Source organism: Balaenoptera acutorostrata, chromosome 1 (genome assembly GCF_949987535.1).
Source record: "Balaenoptera acutorostrata chromosome 1, mBalAcu1.1, whole genome shotgun sequence".
NCBI lineage: Eukaryota > Metazoa > Chordata > Mammalia > Artiodactyla > Balaenopteridae > Balaenoptera > Balaenoptera acutorostrata.
Window position 1 is genome coordinate 752,873 of NC_080064.1, and position 26,950 is coordinate 779,822.

A 26,950-nucleotide genomic window follows, 5' to 3' on the forward strand; every position below is an offset into this window, starting at 1 on the left:
TCCCCACCCAGGGAGCAGGTGCCACATTCCTCCAGAGTCCCAGTGGACAGGAGGCCCTCGGGGTGGTGCTAGAGAGCTCAGCTTGACCCACAGGCCCGGACTGCCGTCTGAGGACCCTGACGGGAGGGCCAGGCCAGGCAGGGTACTCTGGATGAAGCCAGGACGAAGAGCAACATCTACTGATGAGACAATGGCAGGTTCTTTCCCAAAAAGTACAGCCTGTTGCTTTATTCAGGGATTTGTACATTGCAGCCAGTTAGGGGAGACGGGAAAGGGGCGCTCAGGGAGAGGCAGATGGCTGGGGGGAAATGTGCTATCAACCGTTTTTTTCTTTTTTGGTTAAAGAAAAAAAACTATAATCAACATCCCACTCATAAGTAAAAGTGGGATGGGAAAAACTTGATTGTTTGTAATCTGGCATTTATGTATATCTTCTCATTTCATATGTACAGTTTATTTGGGCACTGCTACCGTTGACCGGCAGAATACCTAAAGGTAAAAACAAGTATCAGGAAGGAAGAAGTATTAACAAAAGGAAGCTCAGCAAGATGGCTCCAGGCGGGCGGCGGGCCATCAGTAGAAGCAGACGGTGTGCAGGAAGGTCCTGCCGCTCTTCTCCTCAAACTCCTGCAGCAGCTCGTCAATCTCGTTCTCCATGTCCTCCGTGTGCTGGATCTGGAGGCACAGGAGAGCCGCCCTGAGCCGCCCGCCAACAGGCAGCCCCGCCCCGCCCCGGCCTGGCGCCGCCCGTGCGTGCGGGGCGGGGCCGAGGGGAGCCCGACAGGGACGGGACACCGAGCAGCTGCAGCAGGGAGGGCGGCCTCAGGTGCCACACATACGCGCACTGCAGACGCTCGACGCCGGCACTGTCCCCACCCTGTAAACGAGCAGACCCGACCCAGACCCAGACGGTACCGTCGCGGGCCCGCAGTCAGCCAGCGAGGAAGCCCAGGGGCCGTCCCACGCGCTGTAGGGGGTTGAGCAGCACCTGCGGCCCCCAGCCGCCGGCTGCCACTCGAGTCTCTCCCGGCTGTGAGGCCCACCGGGTGTGTGGTTAGATGTCCCCTGGTGGAGAACCACTGCCCTGGAAGGAGGCGGCCCTGCCAGGGGACAGCCCCCGGGTGGTCCGGGGCCAGCTCCTCAGCCCGCCTGTCCTGGCAAGGGCTGGCCTGCGGCCAAGGCACCTCGTTGCCCCCAGTCTCGGCCTGTGAGCAGTGCCTCTCCTCTGCAAGCTCTCGCCAGCTGGACCCAAGTGGGTGTCACGTGTGCTATTTCTGGGACGTGTCATTCCCTTCAGCCCTGCCTTTTGCATGATGGCCAGATCATGGGAACAATTGCTGGAGCTTCAGCAGCGACCTTGGACCATGAGACACCTTGGGAACAGAAGCTGTGCTGGGCAAAGTAACAAGAGAGCAGGGGCCTGGGCCCCTCACACAGCAAACCCGTCCAGGCCTGCCTGTCTCCAGACTTCTTGGTTAAGCCTCTTGTTTTCTTCATTTTTCTATCACTCACAGTTAGTTGGCCTAAATGCAAAAGCCACAGGCCAAAGATATGACAAGACATATGAGTTGGGTAGGTCCTTTTGTCACATCTAAGAGGAAATGTTTGGCTCTGAGCACAGCTGCACAGTGGCTGCAAAAGCTCTTGGGGTTTCCTGCACAAGGGAAGATGCCCAGGGCCACTCAGGGAGGGCTGGACGTCGAATGAGAAGTGCGGGGGCAGAAGAGGACCAGAGCCCTTTGACGCCACCTCTGGGGGCTCCCAGGCTCCTCTAGCTGTTTGGGGTCTTGGCAGGGGGCCTAAGTCCTGGGAGCCATCTCCACAGAAGCCAGACCCGGGCAGGTCACTCACCACTGCAATCAACTTAAAACGCTCAAAGGTGGATTCTTTAGCCAAAGCTGACTTGGTGACTGTCACCTGTGGTCACCTCTGCATTTATGGGTTTTAACGTTTGGCAATAAGCGGACCGTGAACCGAGTGGTGTGCTCGTCACGTTCACGCCGAAGCCCTTGTGTGCAAGACGCAGGCCCGCCCAGGGCCCGATACTCACGCACTGGCAGAGCTCACAGATGAGGAACGCCCCCAGGGTGGCCTCCTCGTGGTTGTCCTGGATGTCCACATTGATCACATGCACAGGCTGGCAGGTCTCCTGCTCCCTGGAATTCAGATCTGACCGTGACAAGAGGACGGAAGTCAGAGGCCTCAGAACAGAGCGCAGGAGGCTGTGCGCTGCCCAGCCTTCCCCGGCCTCCGGGGATACAGTTAAGGACCGACATCAGAGCATCTGACCAGGCCGAGCACTCCCCGCCCCGCACCCCGGGAGGGGCCTCACGCCGGATACGGCTGGGACCGCAGGAAAGCTCGTGCTCGTGAAACTGGACCCCAGGCCACCTGGTCACACCCGCAAACTCCAGCCTGTCCCACGGGAGAGCAGCTGACAGCACCCTCACTTACAAAGCACCAGGCCCCGGTCCCTCCGCACCACACGTGCTCCTTCTGTGCCACAAAGGCCCTAAACCCGCACTACGCTGTTGGCCAGCACAGGTGCACTTGCCCTGCTGAACACGACCAGCCCAAAGGCCACCATCTCCTGCCCCACCCCCTCCCCGGGCCCACACAGGTCAGGGGCCCTCTGCCCACCTCTCCATGGCCTTGCCCGATTTCCCCTGCCTGCCGGAGCCCAAAGACGCACCAGGAACCCTTCTCCAGCCCTGGGCCAGGAACAGGCACCGCGCACAGGGCAGCCCGGCTGCCTCAGAGGCGCTGGACGCACAGCAGGACAGAGGGCGCGGCACAGGGCCGGGCGCTGGGGCTGCTGTGCTTACCTTCCACCACCTGGTCGTACACCCGCTCTTCACAGGTGAGGATCAGATCAAACAGATCTTTGCAGTTCTGGAACCTTTCTGGCCGGGGCTTGATCCTCTTATTTCTGTCCAGCATGTGTAAAATGCCGTTCTGCGTGTAGCTGAGTGCCCGAGTTAAGGAACTCTGGATAAAGGCCCCGCCCCCCCAGCGTCCGCGTAGGTGCAGCCCCTCCCCGCCCCCCCCCCCCCAGCAGGAGCATCAGGGCGACGGAGGCGCGGAGGCACGTGGCGGCAGGCTGGGCCGCGACCCCCCATCCCGCAGGAGACAAGTCAGGTGAGCGTGCTCGCCCCCAGCCCAGCCTCCCGGCTGCCCTCGGACCCGTGGGCCTCTCCAGAAAGCAGACCTAGTGTCTGCAGCCTTCTCCCAGGTCCGTGTTTCCCCGACCAGGGATCGAAGCTGCACGCCCTGCAGTGGAAGCTCAGAGTCTTAACCACTGGGCCGCCAGGAAGTCACTGATGGCCTTTTTCGTCCTGCAGCATCTTGGCAAACGCTCATGCTGAACCCAAGCCCTTCGGCAAAGACAAAGCTAACCTGGAAACCCAATCCGAAGCCTAGCTCAGCGTGGCAGTGAGGAAATCCGGAAGCCCACCCAAGAAAGGACACGAAGAGTGTCCAGGAGGGAGAAGCCTTGGGTGAGCTGAGAGCAGAGTGAAGGGAGCCCAGGCCCAGGACCCGGAAGGGCCGAGTCCCTTGGAGCTCGGATGGGCTGCACAGGCCCCGCGGTCGAGGTCTGTGCCAAGCAGGCGGCCCTGAGCTGCAAGTGCCTCCTCTGGGACCCTCCAGACAGGACCCCACACCCACCCCCAACCCCGATGGCTGTGTCCTCGGCCCCAGGAGAGGGCTCACTGCCCCAAAGACGAAGCCCGTGGTCTCTAAGGGTCATTCCGGAACCTTTGGAACAAGCATGTTGCCCACTCTACTCAGGAACACAGACGAGCTGATTTAGGAACTCTGAGGGATACATTTACTGTCTTTCCCAGATTTTAAGTTATGAGAGTTTATTTCAATAAGCTCGTATTACTCAAAATACATTTCCTACCTTCTTGGATGGTGAAAACGGCTTTTAAAATACATTTAATTAAGAGTTTTCACTTGAAAAGACACTTGACTGTCAGCTGTGGGGCGTTCTTGGTTCTTGCCATTTTTTGGACGAGCGCAATAACCACGGCCACCTCACGCTGGCCTGCATCCCCGGGCTGGCCCTGCCACCTCCTGGCTGCCCACAGCGGCTGCGCTGATACATCTAGGTCTTCCTCCCCAGAAACTGGTCCTTCGGACGCCTGGCATCCACGTCCGGCAGAAAGACACGGGCCAGGGAGGCCCCGCGTGGTGCAGGGCTGGTGGTGGAGCTCCCTGCACTCCCACAGTGGCTCCGAGACCGGCCACCCAGACGGCCCGGCTTCAGGTGACACCAAGGCTCACGGTGACGGGCCCCTAGGAGGGGAGGCCACCAGGTGCTCGGGGGCTCCTCAGGGTCCCCAGCAGTCTTGCAAAGCCCCTTCCTTCTTTCCTTGACCCTCAATCATGGACATAGATGATGTAACAGATGAAACTCAGCTGCACGTAACTGAGGACAAAAGGCCTAGTTCAGAGATCAAAGCCTCACCTTCATTGGTGTAACAAGGAAGGAGTAACAGGGACCTTTTGAGACTATTTTCTGGCAAATCCCGGAGATGTAGGGCCCAGGCCGTGCCAGGCAGGATCAACGACAGCGCATGCTGGGTGTGGGGGTGGGGGTGGGGTGGGGGTGGGGGTCCTTGAGGATAAAACCACAAAACACTGGATCCCCAGGGACCTGCCTGAACTCCCGCCTCCACACCACGGTGAGACAGGAAAAGTGGGGATCAAGATGGCGACAGTTGTCTGCCACCAAGACAAAGCCTTCATTAGGGTCTGGCTTCTGAGAGAAGGCCCACGCTCTGTGCACGGAGGGAGGGAGGGAGGCGGGTAGCGTGCTCACCCCACAGAGGTTGGGATGCTGCAGACGCAGGGGCCGAGCACTCCTGGTTGAGCCACGACCTGCAGGGGCTGAGGCAGCAGGGCCCCCCTGCAGGGCCCTGGCCACTCGAGGCATCTGCACCGAACCCATCAAGGCCGAGCCCATGGACCAGAGCTGCAAAGGAACCGGGCAGCCAGGACCACCCCCTGGGGTCCTGCCAGGTGGGAAGGACATGTTAGGTCCCTAGAACCACTCCCACCCCACACGGGTGCTCCCGCAGCCAACAGCGACCTTGGGCCCAGAGGCAGCGGCAGGCCTGGCTGACCACAGTGGGTAAAGGGCCAGCCGACCTGCCGAGGCAGGAAGCCTCCTCGAGGGAGGGAGAGCTGGCTGGGGCCTCCCTTTGAGCTCACACGCTTGTCAGAAATAAACCCCCCGGGCGGGGAAAGCTAGCTCAAGAGCCCAACCCAGGCGGACAGAGGCCCCGGCGGGTGCAGGCAGAGAACGCGGTGCCTGGGCCCCCGCCGCTGCTCCACGTCTGCTGGGCTGCAGCCGCGCACCCCCGCTCACGCCTGGAGCCGCTGCGCCTCCAGAGGGCGGGCCTCCCCCTCTCACCTGGGACAGATGAAGGGCGGCGTGGGCACCTCCTCTGCGGTGCAGATCCGCAGCTCCTCAAGGGTGGGGGCCCCAGAAAGACGAGAGGTTCTGTCTGCTGCCACGGGAAGTACGACAACAAAGGATCGTTCTGAAACACTCTGGGGTCCTACCCATCAAACGATGCAGATCCTGTCGGCGGAGAGCACGTGCTCTCTAAACTGCTACACGAGCACCGGCAAGCCTGCTGGAGCGACCCTGCGGGGAGCACTCAGATTCAGGATGGGCCCAGGGACTGTCCTGAGGGGAACACGGCAGGCACAGGGAGCTCGTGTCCAAAGTTCAAGGGCAAAAGGCAAACATACTGGAGGGTTTGAGATGCACCCACAGGGACCACAGACCGGCCTCGAGCCAGGACCTGGGCCTGGAGGCTGCCCGCCCGGGATGGCAGAACCTGCTCTGACCCGGGTGCCCGAGAGCTCCAGTCTGCTCTATTTCAAGGCAACTTCTCAGATGTGAGGTTTAGCCCCCAACCACGAGTTCATCCTACATACGTGTGCTCAGCACAGAAAACAGGCTCAGCTGAATGCTTCTGTCTCAACAGCGATGCTGAGAGATACGGGCCTGACTGCGTCTGGCGGACATGGCTTGCGGGCGCCCAAGGCAACGCCTTCCCGAGCCCTCGGAGCGCAAGCATATCGTTCCTCCTGCCGCCCCAGCCCAGCCATGGGGGGGGATTCGGCGAGGATGCGGCTCTGCTTCCCGTCGGACAAGGCGGGCCCGGGAGGTGGGCAGAGGGGGCCAGGCCGGCACAGAGCAGGGCCCGGTGCGCAGAGCCCACACTGGGAACCTGGGGTCAAAGCAGAGATGCCCCTGTGAAGGCAGGTGGCTGAGGGCAGAGGCTGGGGCCAGACCAGTGAGGAGACGGATGGGCCAATTCCAGGGCGGGGGTGAGGCGCCGACAGAACCCACATACGGGGTCAGACGCTCCCTCGGAGGTTTAACAGTGGAGCCCACGCCCCCATGTCCCCTCCCAGCCCAGGGCCCAGGCCTCTGCCGAGGACCGGCCAGGCTCCCGCTCCCCCAGGGACAGAAGCGCTTCCCTTCCCAGGGTCGGAGGTGAGACAGCTCAGGCTGGTCGCGCACAAACATTACCCAGCACACGTGATGGAGGCAAACCTGGGAAGGGACAGCCTCGGAACCCCGAGAACGGAAGCAGGATCTCCAGGTGGAGTCAGAACCCCGAGGAAGAGGGCGAGGGGGCCAGGGGCAGTGCCAACTGAGCCCTGTCGGGAAGGCGCTTCCGGCAAGTGGCCTCCCAGGCCCGCCGGCCGCCATCACCCGTGTTCTCTCCCAACAGCCAGGCCCGGGAGCCCGGCTCTGCCCCCGCACCGGGGCTCTGGGAATGGAGCGGGCAGGGGGCGGCTCGGGCAGGACCCGGCTGGACCGTTGCGGTGTGTGCTTCACCGAGAGAGAACGCCCTCATCCGAGCTGTTCCTCGGATGCTGACCCAGCGGAGCCCAAGGACGTTCTGGTCCATCGGCATCAGCACCTCTGCCCCCAAACGCCACCAGGCGTTTCCCGCTTCGAGGCTTCGCCTGGGCTGTGAACCCAAATCCCATGGCACCCTCCAACCTAATTCTACTTCCAGTTCTGAGCTTGATCCAACTGCAACAGAAGACGCAACACCCCTCACACAGGGGCCCAAGTGTCTCTGCGGGAAGGTCCTCGAAGACAAGGACCAGCCCCCGGCTGGCAGAGCTCAGGCACTCGCTGGCCTGGACGGGTGACCACTGGCCAGCCACGCCCCAGGCAAGAGCTGGGGCTTCTGCAAACCCATTGGGCCGAGCACAGCACCAAGGCAAGCAGGAACTCGTGCCTCTGGAAGCCCACAGTGACCTCCCAACTCCAAATCCAGGAGTCTGGACCCCTGGTCAGCAGCCCTGTGCTCTTCTCTGCTGGATTCAAGACTCCACTCAGAGCCCTGCCCACCTGTGGGGCTTCCCTCTGGGGTGCCCGTCCCGGGGGAAGGGGAGGCAGCCAGGAGCCCCCTCCCAGCACATGAAGCCTCCTGGGCACTGAGCGATGTGCAGCTCTGCAGGGAGATGGGCCTCCCACCCCATCTTGGGAACAATTTAATCATTTTGCTCAAATTTTAGCCTCACTACCTAACGACAACCTTGCCACCTTCATTTCAGATGGGCACCAACCGAGGCTGCACGGGTCCAGCCCTCACCCATGCCTTCCCTGTGCCGCCAACAGTCTGCTGTCACAACACCCCCAGGGTTTTGGGTCAGAGCCATTAGCCTCATAAGGCCTCGTGAAAAGCACAAGCCCGAGAAGCAGTCACTGGCCGCTGGGGGAGGCACGACAGGTGACAACCTCGTGTCTGTGAAACGCCACATCCCCAGACGGAAAACTTAAGAACAAACTGGGTGCCGCAGACATGCGTGCTGCACAAAGGACGCCCCAGAGGACAGCGCAGGGAGCCACGGGATGCATAACTGGGCCATTTTTTGGAACAGGTATCACGTAGAAAGAGAATGATGGAAATTAGAAAAACAAACCTCTTGAGCAGCACGTGCAGAGAGGGTGCTCCAAACGGCCTGAGGCCCACAGGGACCAGAAGCCTCTCTCTCGTGAACCGAGGTGGGGCTGGGGCCGGGCGAGCAGGGCCACCGGCAGCCAGGAAAGGGCAGGACAAACCGAAGCAGAGGAGCGACTACAACTCCCCAGACTGCAACGTAGCAGCGAGGTCGCTTTGGTTGGGCCAAAGTCAGCAAAAAATGAATTCGGAAGAAGCAAATACGTTTCATCCGTAATCATATTCTACGTGTGACCAGCTGCACCCACACTAGTCACAGGCCCGGCTTCCAGAGCACGTCCCGGTCGTGTGGAGACCCCTGGAGGGCAGCTGCCACCCCCCACCCCCACCCCGCCAAGAACACAGCCTGGGCCGGCAGGCGAGGAACACTCACCCGTCTGATCAACCAGGGCCCCGCCACCAGCCCTCCCGGGACGGGCACAGCATCCTAGGGGCTCTGCTCGCCCGGCCTCTTCTGCACGGGGCCTGGGGCCCGGGAGGTGAGAACCCGCCATCCCTCTTCTTCAAAGGAAACACTCCCTGCACAATGGTGTTAGAAACGAAACAAAACAAAACAAAACAAAACAAAACAGTGACGGCCAGAAAGCAGACTCTGCAACCCTCCAGTCCAATTTCTCCTCCTCAGAAACCCGACCTCAGAGTCCACCTTAACTCAGCCCGAAGGGGACAGATGGCAGAGACAGACTACACCGTCTAACCAGGTGCGGCTTTAGCAGACTTTAAACAATACAAGTGGGGCTTCCCTGGTGGCGCAGTGGTTAAGAATCCGCCTGCCAATGCAGGGGACATGGGTTTGAGCCCTGGTTCAGGAAGATCCCGCATGCCGTGGAGCAACTAAGCCCATGAGCCACAACTACTGAAGCCTGCGCTCTAGAGCCCGCAAACCACAACTACTGAGCCCGTGTGCCACAACTACTGAAGCCCGCGTGCCTAGAGCCCGTGCTCCACAACAAGAGAAGCCACCGCAACGAGAAGCCCACACACCGCAACGAAGAGTAGCCCCTGCTCGCCGCAACCAGAGAAAGCCCGCGTGCAGCAACGAAGACCCAACACAGCCAAAAATAATAAATAAATTTATTTTAAAAAATAAATAAAAGTGGTAGACTACTTGTCCAAATAGGGTAAAATGCTAAATTTATTTAAATTTGAGAGGAAGCTCAAGAAAAAAATTTTTTAAATAAATTGGCTGGATAAATAAAAATGTAATGGGAAAAATATCTTTCGTCTTAGTGTTTTGTTTCAAATAGACACATACCTACCCTCCAGCTGTGTGACATCATAAAAAATTTTAACCTCAAAACAAAAGAGAAAGCCTGAGTCCTAGGTTGGAGCATTTTAGTGAAAATTAACTTACTTTTTGAGAAAAAACCCTCAGATCATGAATTAGTCTGCAAATACCAAATCACTTCTACATAAATGGTTCAAAACAGACTAAATCCCAAACATCACAGGGCGGCGGCGGGGGCGGGGTGCGGTGGGGGAACGACGTGGTGATGCTCTGGGTGCCCACCTCCCAGCAGCGCCCGAGACCCACCCCAAACACTGTGAGTTCAAGGAAAAATAAAATGACCCCCGCCCTCACTGAAATTACACTTACTGAGTGATATAAGCAGGAACAGCACCAAGCCCAGGGTGGCCACCGACCCACACATCCCTGGATGACCCCCGGTGCTCCCTGCCGAGCCCTGGCCAAGCTTGGCGTTCTCGAGACCACGCACTTTGCACAAGAAACCAAACCGTCGGGCTCAGATGGAGGGAGGGTGGGGGGCTGGTCCAAGAGGCCAGTGGTCACTGTAAACCAACCCACCTGTGCCCAGCAGGGTTCCCCGTGGGGACCCGCGGGAGCAGCCAGGGTCGAGAGGCCTCTGAGAAACACAGCAGCAGAGGACGGAAGGGCCGCGAGCCTCCCAGGCAGGAAGCAGCAGAGAGGAGAAGCACTGCCGAGTGTCCCCAGGTACCTGGGATGCACCAAGGGCTGCCCGACACGGCCTGGCAGAGCCTGTCCTGACAGACTGTCCATTCTTATTCTGGTGGTCATGGTGAGGCCCTGCCTGTCCTGATGGCGCTGGGACGGGATGGCTGCGCTCCTGCAGACGAGCCAGGGAAAGGCCGACGGCAGAGTCAGAAGCTTACAGGTGGCACCCGCGGGCCAGGGAGACGCTCCACGAAGTGGCCGCAGAGACGGTGCTTTGGGGCCAGATTCCTCGAGCCCAACCCCGTGCCAGGGAGAGGCCCTGCCCTCAGACGCGGACATGCGACCCAGACCCTCCCTGAAGGCCCCCATGACAGTGCTTCTCTAGTTTCCAGGATGTGTGTCCCCAAAGACGCCCTGCTCAAGTCCCTCGCTTTAGAGGACGGCATCGGGAAGGTGCAGGTTCACGTGTGGACGGGGCATCTCGGGGGCAGGAGCCCGGGGCACCTGCTGGCGACGCAGCTTGGGCACGAGGCCGCCGGTGTACTCACTCCTTCAGTCCCCATTCACACGAGGAGTGGTCAGTGCCGAGGTGGACGTGGCTGGACCCCGTCAGGGTGCAGGTCCAGGGGGAAAGCCGTACCCACGCGGTGCTGGCACCTAGACCCACACCTGCCCGCAGCAAGGCCCGCCCAGCCCACTCCCACACCTCCTCACAAGCCCTGCCGAGGCGGGGGGGAGCGCATTCCTGATGCCCACGCAGCCCCTGACCTTGGAGCTGTCACAGATCACCCAGATGCCCACCAGCCGGCCAGCCCTCCGACGCTGGTCACAGGCCACAGGCCACGGCCACCTCGAATTCAGATTCCAGACACACGCCAGGTGCCAACGGGAGGCGGCCAAAGGCTGACTACTGCTCCCCGCCCCAGGGAACCCTGACAACCCTCACCTGCTACGGATGGAGACACCCTCCCCTCCAAGGCCCCCCGTCTGTGTTTTCATGGCAAAGCGTTAAGCAGCACGGATGCAAGAGGTCTCCCTCAAGCCACGGGGCTGGGGCAGCACAGGGGCCCAACTGCAGCCCGCCATGGCTCTGAATCGGGCCCCTTCCCCCCTGGAGCTGGGGGTGAGGCCAGGGCTTCAAGAGCAGGCCGGCGGGCGGGCGGGCGGCGCTGCAGCTGCTGTGCGTGGCCACGAGCACACTCAGCCACCAGCCGCGCGAGGGGTGCCCTCAGCACACCCGGCTGTCAGCAAGGCTGACAGCAAACAGCTTTAGGCTTGAAATACTCTCAGAGGGTTGTGGCGACTGCCGGGACCCTCGAACATGAAGAACCGATTCACCACAAGCTGTCACGAGGCCCCACTGCTCCTGAGGCTGGCGGCGGGAGCTCTGGCGGGGTCGGCGATGGCCTCGCCACCCTGGTCCCCAGTCAAAGGGAAACGACCGGCGTGGGCTGCGGCGTCACACACTGGCTACACGCCCGCGTCTGCACCCCACCTGCCGCAGGCCGCGGGAACCAGGCCCGACCTGCCCTGCTGTCGACTCAGGAGGGACCCAGCAGCCACCCTGGCCAGCCAGCTGCTCAACTTGGGGTGATGTCTGCCAGACATGAAGGCTTCTCTTCGGGCCTCATCTGAAATATCTGAAGGCCTTAATTTTTATTTTAAGCCTGAGAGCTTTTCTAAAATCCAAAAGCTTAAGTACCAGTAAAACTAGATCTGAGCCTCCCTGGGAATCAGTGTCTGGCTTAGGAACACTGGTATGTTAAACACTGTTTTCAATAACCACTTGAAACCACAGCTGCCAACCAGGGTGAAATGAGATGGGGTCACATAGGCGAGCTCATGCCAAGCACGCACGGGGCCAGTGAGGGTGACCAGGGACCGTCAGCGACAGGGGTCAGGCAGGACACGCTGAGGGTGGGAGCCCAAGGGGCTTGGACTTGAAGTGCAGGAAGCGTCCTCAGGGCAGGGCCGGGGGCCGGGCAGCCACCCCACCCCACCCCACCGAGCGCAGCACGAGAAGGCGAGAAGGGTCTGATGAGACCCCAAGAACAAGGTTCTGGAAAAGCCCAGGGGCCTTGAGCAGGACGGAGCTGCCGCGTCCACTAACCTCATACCCAGGATGGAGGTCCGGAGGCTGTGGGATTTATACTCTTAGAAATCACATTTATTTTTACCTTTTACCCCAAGACAACAAAAATTACACAGTGGAGAAGTGAGTATACACATAAATTAATCTAAGGCCTAAAAGACAATGAAATTGAGAAACTGAAAATGAATAAACAAATAGTTAAAAAACAATCTAAACCCCAGAGGTACTTAATTACAAAAGAGCCACAGGAGAAAAGTGGGAAAGTATGCTAGATACAAGTTCAACACGCAGCCTCCACTTAAGAGGATAAAGTCAGGATCTGGGCAAGTGTTAGTTATATCTGCACTTCAACTCACTGTTTGGGGAGCAACTGGTTGCATGTATTAAAAATCACATGAACTATATTTACAGCCACACATTCACTTGCTTTTTAAGACAAGTGGTTTTGTAACTCACTAAGCAAGTATCCAAAACCAACGAAAGATAGCTCTCCTGGAGCCGTGAGGACACTGCCAGCCTCACCTTTCCTGGCGGCCCCTCCTCCGTGACTGGGCCCAGGGACCCTGTTCCTTAGGTCACAGGTCGGCCAGTCTTACATTTAGAAGAAAATGACTTATCTTCCCCCAAAAGTGCTCCAAGTAGGCTGAGGTTCAGCCGCAGATTCTGCTCAACCGATGCTGGAGAGCCCGGGAGGAAGCTCAGGTGTGGAAACTGGCTCTGGCAGAAGATGGAAAGATCTGGAAGCCTCCACCCACTTGACACAGGAGGTACGCTACAGCCCCCAAACGGAACACCAAGATTGAAGCTGCTCTGTATTCAAAAGGACTCCAAGGCAAAGGGATGAAAAAACTTCAGGTCCGCGGGAATATTTACACGTAAAAGAGGACAGACAGCTCAACGACGACAACGACAAGAGGACAGCTCAATTTCGGACGTTAGGCAGAAGCCAGCTCCTAATGACCCGTGTTGTACGACCCGTGGGTCAGAAACGTCCAGAAGAGGCAGAGCCACAGGCGGGGACTGGGCCAGCAGCTGCCAGGGGGCTTCCTGGGGTGAAAACATCCTACAGTCTGCTGGGTGGACAACCCCGTGGACCCACGGAGCCGTGCATGTGAAGCAGGTAGATCGTCTCACAGTCAAGGACAGCTCCCGCCTTAGAGGCGTCCGAAGAGAAGACCCTCTTACATGTCTGGTGAGGGTCAGGTGAACCCAGATTTCCTGCACTATCATCGACAATTCCCGCAGGGGAGGGAAACGTAAACCTCACCAGGCTGTCTAGCTCCTCACAGGGCTGGGCGACAGTGGGCAGGTGCTCTGTGGCCACACCTGTCACTGCAGAACCGAGGCCAGAGCCTCTCAACCCAACCCCACTCCTGCTTGTGGCGAGAAAACCAAAAGCAAACCCCCTATTTACAGCCAAATAATTAACAAATAAACTGCTTGGATACTAACGACTACAGACCAGAACTCACTGAGGGCTCAAGAGGCACAGGGTCCCAGGCCCCAGCCCACGGGGGGTAGAGCGGTGCCCAAGCAAAGCCCGCAGACGTCTCCAGGGCCCATCTGTCCCTGCCAGCCACTTGGCCTCAACTCCCGGCTCTGCCCAGAAAGGGGCATCTTCTCTCCCCTGGAAATTCAAACATTTACTGAATGTTGTTTTATCCTTGGGCTACATCTTACAATACTTTCCTCGCTTTGCACTGTAAGTTACAAAAGCCACCACTTCTGCAAATGCCCAGGTATTCTATGCTACAGACTTAGGTTTTTAGCTCTTGTCTGCTGTGTCCTGAGCATATGGGGAAATGCGGGGCTCCCTGCCCCACACCTGATCACAGGGCCTCCACCCCCCACCCCCTGCAGTCCTGCCAGCACCCCAGTGGACTCCCCCCGCCCCGCCGGCAGATGCTCCTGTTACTGGCCAAGGGCTGACTCAGGCAGAGCTGAGCGCAGTGCCAGACACGGCCTTGTTCTGCCCCTTCCCACCCGCCCCAGAAGGCAGAAATCCCACCCAAGTGAAGCCAGCAAAGCGACAAGGGTCCCTCCCAGAGGCTCGGGAAGGGCAACCAACCGGGGGGGGCGGGGAGGTTCATGGAGGCAACTTCCCTACATGGGGCCCTGACAGCAGGTCCAACCACCCCCTGCACTGGATGTTGCGGGGGAGACCAGGCCTGTACAGTCACCCCGAGAGGAGAGTCTGAGTCCTGAGAGGCTGGGCTCTGCCCCTTCGTTTAGAGCCACCAGGGACACGTACAAAATCCCTCCAGATTTGGTCTACAGTGTGTAAATGCTGCCCATTCCCAGAAATAGCTCTGATGTGAAAGGACCTAACTTACAATTATTAAGGGAGTACAGACAAGTAAGTGCATTATCTGTTTCCGTTTCTCTCGTTGAGTTTAAGAGTCTTCAAAAAACGAATGGTGCTAACTGAACAATAATCTTCAAAAATACTGGGTTGGCCAAAAAGTTCTTTCGGGTTTTTCTGTAACATCTTATCCTACAGAAAAGCCCGACCGAACTTTCTGGCCAAATCACTAGACGGGGTCTCAAGTTAAGCTTATCGACACAGAGAGTTTGCAGTGCAAGAACCAAAAGCCTGGAGTTGGATCACAGCTTCCCTGGGGGGGCGGCCGTGGCTGGCGCCTCTCCACAAGGCTAGGACGGCTCTCACCGCATGGCCCCACCACGCGGAGCCCAGGACACAGCTGGCATCTCCCCGGCAGTACGCTGAGCTGCTCCCAACGTGGTTCTGCGCCTTCTGAGAAAGGAGTGTGTGCGCAAGGCGCGCTGCAGGCTCTCTTGGGGCTCCCGCACCCCCGGGAGGGCCTTGGGGCTGCATGGGGCGGTGGGGGGTGCTGGCTCTGGTGGGCGTGAGTCCTGGACCCCCAGCATCAGTGCCCGGCTGGGGCACTGACGAGAAATACCTGCGTTTCTGCCCCAATGCCCCCACCCGACGTTTCCCTTGCAGCTGGGGAGGAGCGGGCACGGGGTGGAGCATGCAGCAATCACCAGCGCCCAGTACATTTTGCTGGAATCATCTCCGGGGCCCCTCGCAGCTAACTAATTAATCTATAGGTGTACAGAGAACGTTCATAGTTTATTCACAATTGCAAGAACGCCGAAGTGAAGAAAGCTTTCCACCCGCTGTCTATACTCCTCTCGCTTGGGATGTGTCTGGTCTCCATCCTGAGAACCACCATCACTCATGGTAACATGAGGCGTCCCAGGAATTTAAAGCAGCCCCGGGTGACAGTGAAGTGTCTGGTCAAAACCCGGCCGGCAAGGATGATCTTAATATCCACAGCCTGGGGTCACATTCACACGAAATCTGGCTTTAAAATACCTTCCTTTCCCGTGAGTCTTAGGAAGCAGACAGTCTGTTTTGTCTCTTCCTGAAAGGAAGTTAAGTCCTCTCAAATTCCCTGCTTCTACCATGCTTCCTTCGGCACCCAATGTGGCCCTCTCACGAGCTGACCCTCCAGAAAGAGCAGAGTGTGAGGCAGCCGCCCGGGAACCAGTGCACACCCACGCGCACACCTACCTGCAGTGTGCAAAGCCACAGATGGCGGGGTCCCACCTTCCTCACCTAAGCTGCTCTAATACCGTATCACAACCTTCCCCGACTGTGTCCACGTGGACTGCAGCCCACGGCCCCGAGTGGCTCCAACCTCTGGACAGTCCCGTGAGCACCAGAACAGAAACCCAGTGACCCCGCACACCTCAAACGGGCCGCCGCGTCCCCTGCCTCACAGGTGCCCCTGAGTGGTGCCCACAGGTGACACCTGTCAGAGACAAGCACACAGGGTTAAAGGGCAACCACTGGGATGCAGTTCTTTGTCTTTCCTAAGGAGATCGTTGTACATCTGGTCATATGTGGTTTTGAAATCATAAACGTTTGGCTTGTCGGGTGCTGGTCCTGGAAGCTTCACGTGAGTTCCTGTTCCAAAGGACCGGACGCTGAATCCTCGTTTGCTGAAAGACACAAAACGAAAGAGAATCACAGTTGGATTAAATGAGACACAAAATGCTAATAAGGAAAATGAAATGGGAAATGGACTATATGAACAATTTTGTTGGTCTCAAAGAACATGTTTCTCAATTCTTAACTTTAAGTATTTTATTTGCAAATTTAAAAAAATCCTATAGCGCATTACACAAAAGCTAGATGAAGCCAATCCAAACAGAAGACAAAGGATCCTGGAACGTAGGGGAACGAGGTGGATGTCTGTGATGGCCATAGGACAGACACGTGGTAGAGAGAAGATTTCACCTAGAACGTCTTGTCATCTGACTCCTGTCCCGCTCTCTAGAAGGAAACCATTTGTCCAGGTTTCCAGCTGCCGTGATGCAGGCTTCCCAGGACCAAGCATGGAGCTCCCGGAGCCCCGGAGGAGAGGGACACACCCCTGGCCTCCTACCTTGAGGCGCCGGCTGCGAGGGCCAGAGATAAGGGAATGGCCAAGTGTCTCCTAATAAACTGAGGGAACCTCCCTGGCAGGCAGCATCCACGAGCCACAATCACACCCTAAGGAAGAAAGGTCAGCGCACACACCGCGGCCCCAACGCCATCCTCACTCAAGGGGGTCTGCTGCAGACCCCATGTTCCCTCAAACTCACAAGCGGTGAAAGCCAACACTGGGAGTGTTCAGAGCGTCTACGTGAAACGGCCTTCTCATCCTAACCTCGTGTTTATACGTCACTAAACGTCCGTGTGGACGCATCCCTGCCCGCCAACTCGGGAGCAGGCCCCAGGCCCACCAGCCCCGACGTTCTCCTCACGGCCCCGCAGGCTCTGAGGCGGCCACGGGCACTGTCTCAAGCTTTTTTGTGCATTTTATTGCCACTCAGGGGTGTCTGGCCACATCTGGAGATGGTTTTGGTCCTCACGAGCAGGAGGCGCTGCAGGCGTCTGGAGGCCCACGGAGGAGCGAGTGTGTCCATGCACACACGCCCCAGCACGTGGGGAAGCCCAGGTCTGCGGGCGCCACTCCCCCGATCCCTCGTGGGCACCGATCCCTCTCTGCTGAAAGGCGGACAGATAAGGGAGGAAACCTCACTTGGCCCCCGGCGCCCGTGGAGCGAGACCCGTGGTCTCTCCCACCAGACACAGCACTTCTACAAGCCCAGCCCGAGAGCCGCTGTCCTCCCACAAAAGACAGGAAGGACCCACAGGCCACTTGCGGAGGGACGCGAGGAGCGCAGCCACTGCGCCTGGCGCGACAGAGCCTCACGGACACACGTTTTTAAAGCGCTTCTCATCCGGTTTGGGTCAAACACCTTGCCTGAGTCCTCTGAAGCTGGTAAAAGCCGAGTCATGTCCCTCTGTCCCTGGAAGGCCCGAGCTGTGCCCCCAACCAGGCCCCAGAGGTCACTGTGATGGAGAACACGGGGGACAGCAGGCACGATCGAGGAGTGAATGGGGCCATGGCCACCTGAGCTGTAAACGGACCACAACCAACCCGGCCCCCGTTTACGTGCAGCTCCGGGCCCCGGGGAGAGGCAGGCTGGGACGCAAGGGCCCAGCCACGCGGACACCTCCACCCACAGGCTCCAGCAGGTGCCCAACAGACCACGTCACCCAACCCGTTTCCTCGCCAGGTCAGGTACGTACAATAAAAGAAATGTTTTCTGTCAAAGCACCAACAAGCCAGGGATGAAGGCCCCCTTGACAACAGCCGCGCGGGGGTCACACTCTCCCAAGACAGTGACCGGGAACAGGTCACGGCCATGAGAGCCATGGGGACACATAGCAGTGGGCCACGCTTGTCTTGCTGGCTCCATGATTTGCCACTACTCCACAAGAACTGCCCAAAACAGAGATCTTATCCTCGTAGTGCCAAGCCCCCCACCCCAAAAATACCCTGGAGGGAGCAGGTCCTTGAGGGAGGAACGTGTGCTATGGAAAAACACTAACCCACAGAAGCAAGGTCCCTGAGGGCTTGGAGCTGAGTCCAGTCCCTGCAGAGGAATCCCAAGGTGTGACCCTACCGGGAAGCGACACAGTGGCTGCGTGAATGCAGCTGCTCGACACACACCTGGGGCCGCCCCGGGCCTGTCTCCAAAGGCCACACATCTGTTCACAGGATCTTGGGAGAAAGGCCTGTCTTTTGGTGGCAGCCCTAAAGGCCTGACTTCTGGTGGATGCTTTAAACAAGTCATTTGAAACCAAATAATGAGTAAGTTAAATATGTGAGAGATAGTGCCTTTACAGGTCAGAATAAGAAACCACGGTTGAGATCACTTTTCTCAGCTAGCTACCTAAGAAGCCTGCTCCAAAAGGAGTCCCAAAAATCATTTGGGGGAACAGTGGGAAAAACAAAACGCTTCCCAACAAAAATAAGTGAAAGATTCATTTAGACACAATTCCTCCATCACTTTCTTAAAAAAAATCAGTATTTCTACATCTCAGTCATTTCCTTCTGGTCATTCCTTTGAGATACTTACTCATAATTAAAGAACTTATTTACATGAGCCCAACTCTTAAACGTAAGTTCAAATTTATTAAAATGAGCCCAGGCACAAATACTCTTGAAATACATTAATGAAATATATAGTGAATAAGCCTTAATTTAGCCAGGCAGCAGCAGCAGAGACTGTTAAATCCCCAATGGCTAAAGTTTTAAGACTGAAAAACCACCACCATTTCTACTGGTGGCAGGTTAGCCATTCCATTTTTGATCCAACAGTATTTTCTGGAGCTTACTACATGTGCTGGGGATTCAGCAGTGATCGAAACAGACCTCAATCTCTCTCCTCAGATGCTCTGGGAGTGGGAACAAAGTAGGTAACCCTCCAGGACACAGGACGGGGGAAGCCCAGGGATGGCAAAGCTGCGGGGCGGGGCTGGGGCTGACGGGAGACAGGGTGCCGGGGGGCTCCCAACACATCCTGCACCCCGTGACGCAGGCCCCAGACAGGACCCCAGGGTGTTCCAGGTTGGGGTAGGGCAGGTATGCCACTGAAAAGCTGCCCAGAGGGTTCCCAAGAGGCCCCAGCACAGGGTCTCACATGCCCCCGCCTCCTGCCGGGTGGACAATCTCCTTCCCTCACCTCCTGTCACAACGGGGGCTGAGGTTTGCGTTAGGTGTCCAAGTGAAACACTGTCCATATCCCTGAAAGTAAATCACCCCACAGATAACCTGGGCCCATTTTCCACCCGGCTGATCCCTGACAGGGCTTCTAAGAAGATGCCTGCTGGGTCTCTGAAAGGCTGGGGGAGGTCTCTCCTACTAGAAACTGTCGGGGGAGGGGGGCCGCAGCTGCCCTCTCCTCACTGCCCTCCCCAACTGCCTGAAATGTTACTCAAGCATATTTAAAAATAAAATGAAACCCCAAAAGAGGAATTTACTGGCAGAAGAATTTAAACCACACACACAAAAAGAAACCCAGTTTGTTCTTCCCCCAACAAAATGTTCACAAGTGGCAAAAAGGCTAGTTAACAACAGAAGCCCCGTTTCTTCTAAGCTCATGCAACTGACAGAACAGCCCATCTTGTGTGTGACTATGTACAGGGACAATGTGTTTCTTACATAAAAGGACTGAGCGCTCTAAAAATACTGCTGACCACCAAAAGGCTTTGTCTCAGGGGCCAATTATTTTGTATGTTAAACAAATCTTCCAGACAAGTATTTATCAAACTTGTCTTTATAGGTATCAAAAATTTATTAGAAAGATATAGAAATTATGTTACACGTTAAGATACAGAAATGTTAAGTTATAGAAAAGATAGATTACAGTATCATAAAAATTGATGAATTTTGGGAAATAGGATTGTTTCAATTGTTATCCTGATGCCTAAAGGTAAAATAATAAAGTTAAAATGAATACCAATCAAGAAAACACCCAAATTAACAGTATGGGTTATGCCATTTTTTTTCTATTTTCTATAGTGTGGTTATTAACCTAATTCAAAACATTATCGTGGCTAAGACTGAAATCCTAGACCACTGCCAACCTTCTGAAAGAACGACCTGTCTCTGAGTAGGACACAACATGCTTACGAGCATAAGTCACCTTTACTACAGGTAAAATCACCCACTGCTTAATCAGCCCAGTTTCTAGCTACACAATGACCTCATGTTTACCCAACACAAATCAACTGCTCAAGCACCATCACACTTAACACCTGCCTGCAGTTTCACTGTGGTATAGCCACAAGCCTGGGAAGGTCAACTTCCTGAAATGTTGACATTCCAGTAAAGTTGATGTCACCACTAGTAAAACGTCAGCCTAAGCACATCCCAGTGTTTTCTAGGGTTTATTTTATTCTTACCCTCCCACAAGGTCAAGAAGAAACCAAAAGGCCTCTCAGCATGAGATCACCACGCACAGAGCTTGTCAAACGTGCCACTCTGTTTAGCCCCCAAGAGAGCTCCTGCTTAGATGTCCCTGCTCCAGGCCTGCTCTTCCTCGACCCTGGCTTCTCAAAGGGCAGCTTGCTCTGCTGGCCACTGTCGGCCTCCCCAGGGTGCAGGGCCAGCAGAGTAGGTCCTCAAGATCTGGTACTTCAGCTGTTCCAGCCCCAGCACTGCGCTAAGCGCTACTAACCATGGTGAACCCGCTCAACTATCTTCCCTGGGCTCGACCTGTTCTCACCTACAGAAGGTTGGAGACGATGATCCTTAAGGCAGGGGAAAATGTTTTAGCTGCTGGAACTGATACCATGCTTGGTCTACCCAGTTTCGTCTCAATGTTCACATCCAAACAGAAATCTACCTTCTTCCAACCAATCCTTCTGGTCTTAGTTCTGCCTCCTGAAGACAAAAAGCAAAAAAACAATGCAGAGTCCCTTAAAATCTATGATGGCAAACGTGTCTCCTGTAGGCACCTCTTCTATCCTTACACACACAATATCAAATCTTCCACCTCCCCAGGTAGTTTCCAGTTTACCTTCTTCAAGTGTACCCAGAAACAAAGCATCAAAAATGCAGCCAAAGGGGCCGCAGGGCATAGCCGGACAATCCCTCCCTGGTTTAGGACAAGAGGCTTCTGGAAATGTGTTCAAGACAAGGGGAGAGTTTAGCACCGTCTGGGAGAGTGCTGTGTCAAACTGCCTGGGCTCACTCAGATCCTGTGTTCAGATCCCAGCAGCCCTGAGACTCAGTCCCCTCTGGGAGAGGATGTCTGAGTACCTCCATCCCAGTGTGGCTGGGGTCCACATACTCTACTCATGACACTAAGACTTGAGCGCCCCACCCCAAATCGGAGAATCACAGGACCTCAGCTGACTGTTGCACTCCCCACAGCCTGGATCCTCCTCCAGCGCGTGTTTTATCCCATCAGTTCTGCTACTCATCCATCAGGACTGGAGCCCCTTGTATCCAGATCCTTGCTGTCACTCATGAGCTGGGGCTTCTTGCTCTGGGTATTATCTCCTCACCTGTGTACGTGTGCACATCCTAAGAGTTGTGAGGATGAAATCAGATGGCATTTGCAAAGCACCTGGCACAGAGGAGCTCAAGAGACTGATTCTAACCTTGTTTCTTCCACATCTGCAGCCTCTCTGCTCATCCTCCCCAAATCAAACTGCCCAGGAAGTTATGATTGAAAACAGTAATTTAGAGAGAAGTCTTTCTTTAAAATCTGTTCTGAATTGCTACAATTAAAAACAGCTTCCAAAAATCAGCAGGCCCCTTGACATCTAAGAGAGAGTTTGGAACAAAAAAATAAATTAATTGGCTCCAAAGGGACACCTTAATCCACAGAGTACAAAGAACAGGAGGCTCTGTGGAAACAAACATAGTCTTCCTGCACCCCTTAAAAAACCTGAATGGCTCCCAGAACTAGTATTTCAAACAATTTAGTCTCAAAAGATCAAAAATGATCACCCCAGGGAACATTATGACTAGCTCTAGAAAACGCCAACATTTATTAACACTTGTATTCGACTTGTCAGAAAAATACAGCCTAAGCAGATTTTCAAGGGGGCAAAAATAAAATTGGGTTTCACTAATAAAAGACCTAGCGTGTATGTTTGATCAACTACATTCCTTTTGATAGTTCATTTCAGAAGCTTTCCTATGCATAGTTTTATTTAGTTGTAACCAAACTGCATACACAATTTTCCTGTTTTCACTTATACCTTTTTTTTTTTTTGGCCATGCCCTGCAGCATGCGGGATCTTAGTTCCCACACCAGAAACTGAACCTGTGCCCCCTGCATTGGGAGCTCGGAGTCTTAACCACTGGATCGCCAGGGAAGCCCTGGCATACCATTTTTAAATGCTTTTCACAATCATCTTCAAGGCCTAAGTCTCTAAATCTTTTACAAGCTCTACTAGTTGTAACAAAAACCATCATATAAATTTCTTAAACATGCTTTTAAACCCTGTAAGTTATCGAAATAAAGCCATAAATAATTTTCAAAAGTGAAAACGACACAAAAAGTTGTTCAATCTCAATAGCAAATTTAAAACTAAAGAGCGAGATACTTTTGCCCCGGCAGCATGAAAAGATGTAAATAATGCCCATATTGTGAGGAAATGGGAATTCTATAAATAGGTACTTTTCTGGAAGGTAGTTTGGCAGAATGTATGAAAATGTAAAATATGCCTACCTTTTGACTCAGCAATTTATGCCAAGGAAATAACTAGAAAAGTGTACAAAGATACTTAAAACGGCACAAGGATGTGGACATTATAAAACTGAAAACCAACCACCTGTTACGGGGAGTGGTTACCAAAGCGACTGCTGCACAGGATTGCTCTGAGTACTGGGTCATGTTTTGTAACCGCTGCTATTACTCAACATGAATAGATATGTTCAACTCCAATGTATAAAAATAAAAGCACAAATGAATATGGAAATCAAACTATGTTCACGTTCTGTGGAGAGATTACCTAACAGTGTTTTGATCTCCCTTAAGTGTGTCTGTATATTCACAAGAACATCCAGAAAGAAGGATGTACTCCGAAATGGTACGGTGATCCTTATCTTCTTAATCTTCTATATTTTCTACAGTGAGGATTTTTTGCAACAAGCAAATACTATCATTTTAACAAAGGAAAACACCCCCCAAAATAAGCATTTTAGAAATTAAAGATCCACGTCTAAAATAACTTCACATTCATGATACAAATAATGTATGTTACCCTAAACTTACCTCCTTTTGCCCTCATTCTGAATCTACTCTTCTCATGAGCAAATTTGAAAGACACTAAAATGGGTAAAAGTACACAAGCATTCCTACTTGGTGATTATTTGCGGGCTCTTCTGCACCCTCATTTCCGCAGGAGACCCAAGGCTGTGCCAGTTACTTTGAACTAAGCAAGGGCTTAAATCTTGCGGTGACTGTCTCAGGGCTATCAGATCGGCAAGACTTTGGAACTGATTTACTAACAAAGTTGCTACAGGAAATTTAAAAACATTTCTTTTTGTAAGATTTCACCCCAACTTTGTTATGCAGATAGAGAAGAGTTTAAATAAAGGATCACCAGCCAGAACCAGCAGAATGAGGTGGTGTCCAGATCACTTGTTATTCTAATTGAAGACATTAAATTTTATTTTCCTTGAATAATTTTCCTGGAGCGTGAACCTTGCAATCTTTTCCTTAAATTTACCACTTTTAGTGACTCTGAAGAGATAAATGCAGTTTGGGGATCAGATCCAGCACACTGTAATTCTTGCACTTTTCCAATTTTAAAACAACTTTACAGTTTAAAAAATTCTAGTTTAGAAACGAACTCCACGTTGGTTTGTTAGGTTCCAAGCATATCACACTAGACCAAAAAACATTAACTGAATACTGCAGATGGAAGAAGAATTAAACTCATAACTAGCAGATCGTGGACACCTGGTGCGTCCAGCTTCATTAAAAACGAGGGGCGAGGGAGAATTCTGATTTCCCCAGGAGAGTCAAAGCTGACTGCCGTAGTAGGAGAAGCAGCGAGGCATGGTTGTCCTGTAATGTCCACATAAGGAAACTTCGGAAGAAAAGGCAGTTTCAACTTTTACTGTCAAAGTTGACATGTACACCTAACTTTAACTGTAATTCAAGGGGTCAATTCACATTCTGTAAAGTGATTTTGAACGAAAAAAAACTTATCAAACAGGAATAAACTTTTATTAAACATATACAACACCAGGGTCACAAAAGGGGAGTTGGCACTGAAATATAAACTAGAAACGTGAAACCAAACTCACGTGTGGTTCAGAAATTATCGACTGGAGATTTTCCAAGGGAGGAGAAAGGATTTTTTTGCATTAGACTTGAAAAATGTAGATAGAAGCAAATACACAAATGCATGAAGTTAAAAATAGGCCACTTCCGTGTTTTTACGACTTGTTCTATCCTGAGATCCTGTCGCGCAAGTTTTCCATATTTGATAAAAAGGCGACACGCCCTGGGCACAACCGGCCTATCCTCTCGTGGAACCCTAACCTTCGTCTTGCAACTTACCGCCTCACTGCTGAGCATTTTACAGAGGCCATGATTTTCAGATACACAGACGTGCGTACGAAGTAGACGCGAACAGCATCAGCCTTTCAGGTTTACTAGCAGCTTTGAGGTTTCGGCGACCCGGAAACATTTCGGCTCAGAATGTGAATTTTTCGCGACGCTAAACACACGTGGGGGACCGCGCGGCGAACCGAGTTTTGTCGATTCCTCGCTGCGCTCGGCCCTGGAGCCAACGAGCCCGGACGCGGCGAGGCCTCTCGGCCGTCCTTCGGGGGCCGCCGAGCACCGCCCGCCTGGGAAACTGGGCCGCCCAGCACGGGTCAGGGAGAACCAGGGCCGGGAACCGCGGCCACCGCCACCCAGCACGAGCCGGGAGCCGGAACCGCCCAGCACGGGCCGGGAAAGCCGGAGGGACGGCCGGTCGGCCGGCGTCCGCGGAGCGCGCTGGGCCAGGGCGGAGGCCCCAACTACCTGAGAATGTTGTGCGCCTCCATGCTCCGGTTCTGGTTGCTCGAGCACACCACCGCCACCCGCAGCGGCGACGACGGCATGGCGGCGGCCGCACTGTCCGCGACTCCCGCTTCGGGACTCCCACCCAGCCGCGCCGCTTCCGCGCGAGCAAGATGGCGGCCCCGGCGCCCGGAAGTCATGACGCGAAAGCGGCGGCGCCGGCGACGTAGCGCGTAAGGACGCCCGGCGCGGGCGTGTGTACGGCGTCCCAGTGGCCTCCCAGCGCCGGCCCAGAGCGCTGGACCGCGGACGGTGGGAGGCCCAGCTCCCCGGGCGCCAGACCGGCCGGCGAGCGCGTCGCTGCTTCGGGCGCGAGCGCCGAGGCCGGCACTTGGCACGGGAGCCTCCTGGCGCCCCGCTTTGGCATCCTGACGTCACAAGCCCCCGCCGCCGTCGCCGCTAGTGACGCACGAGGCGTCGCGCCGGCTCCTGTGACGTCACGCGCCGTCGCCGTCGCTGGGAGTGACGCGAGAGGCGCCGCGGCCCCTGTGGCGGGCGTTGGAGGTGACTGGTCGTGGCCGGCGTCTCCAGGTACCTCTCTGCGCGCTCCGTCCACCCCGGTTGTTTTCGCACCTGCCGCCCGAGCCGCCGCTCCTCCCTTGCCCGCTCTCCGTTCACCCTCAGCCAGTCCCCGAGATCCTCTATGTCGCTCCTTGCGCGCCTCCACCGCTCTAGGCCGAGCCCCCGCGCCCCTCCTGGGACGACTGCCACGGCCTCTTACCGGCCTCCCGTCCCCAAGCTCGCGCAGACGCCAGCGCGCGGCTGTCCTCTGAAAACCCTGGGAAGTTTGACATTTAAGTGAAGTTGTGAAAGTATTTGAAGAGATGATTAGAGAGGAGGTGTAAGGAGGTGTAAGGAGACCTCCCGGGTTGGGAGAGCAAATTGACTTAGATCCTTGGGTTGGTTTGGAGGCGCGAGGTTTGGAGTCATGATATGACAGTGAAACTAATCAACCCGGTTTTGTTGCTCTCCAGCCACGTCCGGCCGCTTGGAGTGGACAATGAGTTGGTGTTTTGATCTGGGAGCGCAGCAAAGGGAGGGGGCAAGGGAATGGCGATTCTCCGCCATGGATCCAGAAATGATGAGACATGAAGGGGTGGCGGCAGTGGAAAGGTACTGTGTGCTCTGAATTGGAGATCCTAGTGGAAGAAATGTCACCAGAGCCAAACGGTGGTAGAGTAGGATACTTGAAACAGGGTGTGGAGGGGGCCGCTTTTTGAATACCTATAGGCTAGGCGTGACCACAGGCAAGGGTAGAAGACAAGTCTTCCTGTTGGAGAGGGAGAAACTCAGAAGCCAGGGCAGTGAGGGGCCACACTCACTGATGTCCTACCATTACTCCTGATGTTTTCACAGAGAAAAAAGCTGAGAACCAGACGCTCAATATTTAAGGACCCTTGGGGGCGGTGTATGGGAGGGACAGTGCGTGACTGCAACAAGGAAGCATTTACTTGGAAGGACCTGGGGGTTGAGGGATGAATGAGGAGGAATGAGGGCATCTTCCTCCACTCCCCGCACCCTGCTCTCTATGTATTTGAATATATGCAGAACATAAGTCCAGGAAGACATACACTGAAATTTGGCAGTGGGAAAGACGGCATTTATTTTTATTTATTTATTTTAATTAATTAATTAATTTTATTTATTTATTTTTGGCTATGTTGGGTCTTCGTTGCTGCACGCGGGCTTTCTCTAGTTGTGGCGAGCGGGGGCTACTCTTCATTGCGGTGCGCGGGCTTCTCATTGCGGTGGCTTCTCTTGTTGCGGAGCACGGGCTCTAGAGCACAGGCCCAGTAGTTGTGGCGCTCGGGCTTCGTTGCTCCGCGGCATGTGGGATCTTCCCGGACCAGGGCTCAAACCCGTGTCCCCTGCATTGGCAGGCAGACCCTCAACCACTGCGCCACCAGGGAAGCCCCGGAAAGAGGGCATTTATGGGTGTTAGGGTTAACAGTGCTTTGAATGCCCGTTATACTTTTTTGAATTCCTTAACTTTGTATTTTGTGATGAACATGTATTTTCTCTTACCCCCACCACAAA

The 26,950-nt window shown here is 55.0% G+C and overlaps 2 protein-coding genes across 4 annotated transcripts; both read right to left on the bottom strand.

Moving 5' to 3' along the window:
- Positions 1-196: 196 nt before the first annotated feature.
- On the bottom strand, positions 197-25,060 carry SSU72 (SSU72 homolog, RNA polymerase II CTD phosphatase). The gene is made up of 5 exons (XM_057549478.1): positions 24,875-25,060; positions 15,836-15,979; positions 2,826-2,965; positions 2,051-2,169; positions 197-675 (listed from the first exon to the last, which is right to left on the bottom strand). The coding sequence occupies exons 1-5, from the start codon at positions 25,051-25,053 to the stop codon at positions 574-576; spliced, it is 684 nt and encodes a 227-aa protein (XP_057405461.1). The 5' UTR covers positions 25,054-25,060; the 3' UTR covers positions 197-573.
- LOC130708549 (uncharacterized) lies at positions 3,060-8,522 on the bottom strand. 3 transcript variants are annotated; one of them, XM_057549484.1, is made up of 4 exons: positions 8,377-8,522; positions 5,420-5,516; positions 4,826-5,018; positions 3,060-4,432 (listed from the first exon to the last, which is right to left on the bottom strand). In XM_057549484.1, exons 1-4 carry the CDS (start codon positions 8,495-8,497, stop codon positions 4,388-4,390), a joined length of 456 nt encoding a protein of 151 aa, XP_057405467.1. In that variant the 5' UTR covers positions 8,498-8,522; the 3' UTR covers positions 3,060-4,387. The 3 variants fall into 3 exon arrangements, with proteins under 3 accessions (XP_057405467.1, XP_057405474.1, XP_057405465.1); XM_057549491.1 differs by lacking the exon at positions 4,826-5,018; XM_057549482.1 differs by having other exon boundaries at positions 3,060-5,018.
- Positions 25,061-26,950: the final 1,890 nt, after the last annotated feature.

Coding starts and splice junctions, on each gene's coding strand:
- LOC130708549 (XM_057549482.1), bottom strand. CDS start 8,497: ATGGCGGGTTCTCACCTCCCGGGCCCCAGGCCCCGTGCAGAAGAGGCC. Junction 5,517..8,376: donor GGCCCTGGTTGATCAGACGG/GTGAGTGTTCCT, acceptor TTCCCGTGGCAG/CAGACAGAACCTCTCGTCTT. Junction 5,019..5,419: donor CCGCCCTTCATCTGTCCCAG/GTGAGAGGGGGA, acceptor CCCACCTGGCAG/GACCCCAGGGGGTGGTCCTG.
- SSU72 (XM_057549478.1), bottom strand. CDS start 25,053: ATGACTTCCGGGCGCCGGGGCCGCCATCTTGCTCGCGCGGAAGCGGCG. Junction 2,966..15,835: donor CTTAGGAAAGACAAAGAACT/GCATCCCAGTGG, acceptor TCGGGCACTCAG/CTACACGCAGAACGGCATTT. Junction 676..2,050: donor TCTGTGAGCTCTGCCAGTGC/GTGAGTATCGGG, acceptor CTGTGCCTCCAG/ATCCAGCACACGGAGGACAT.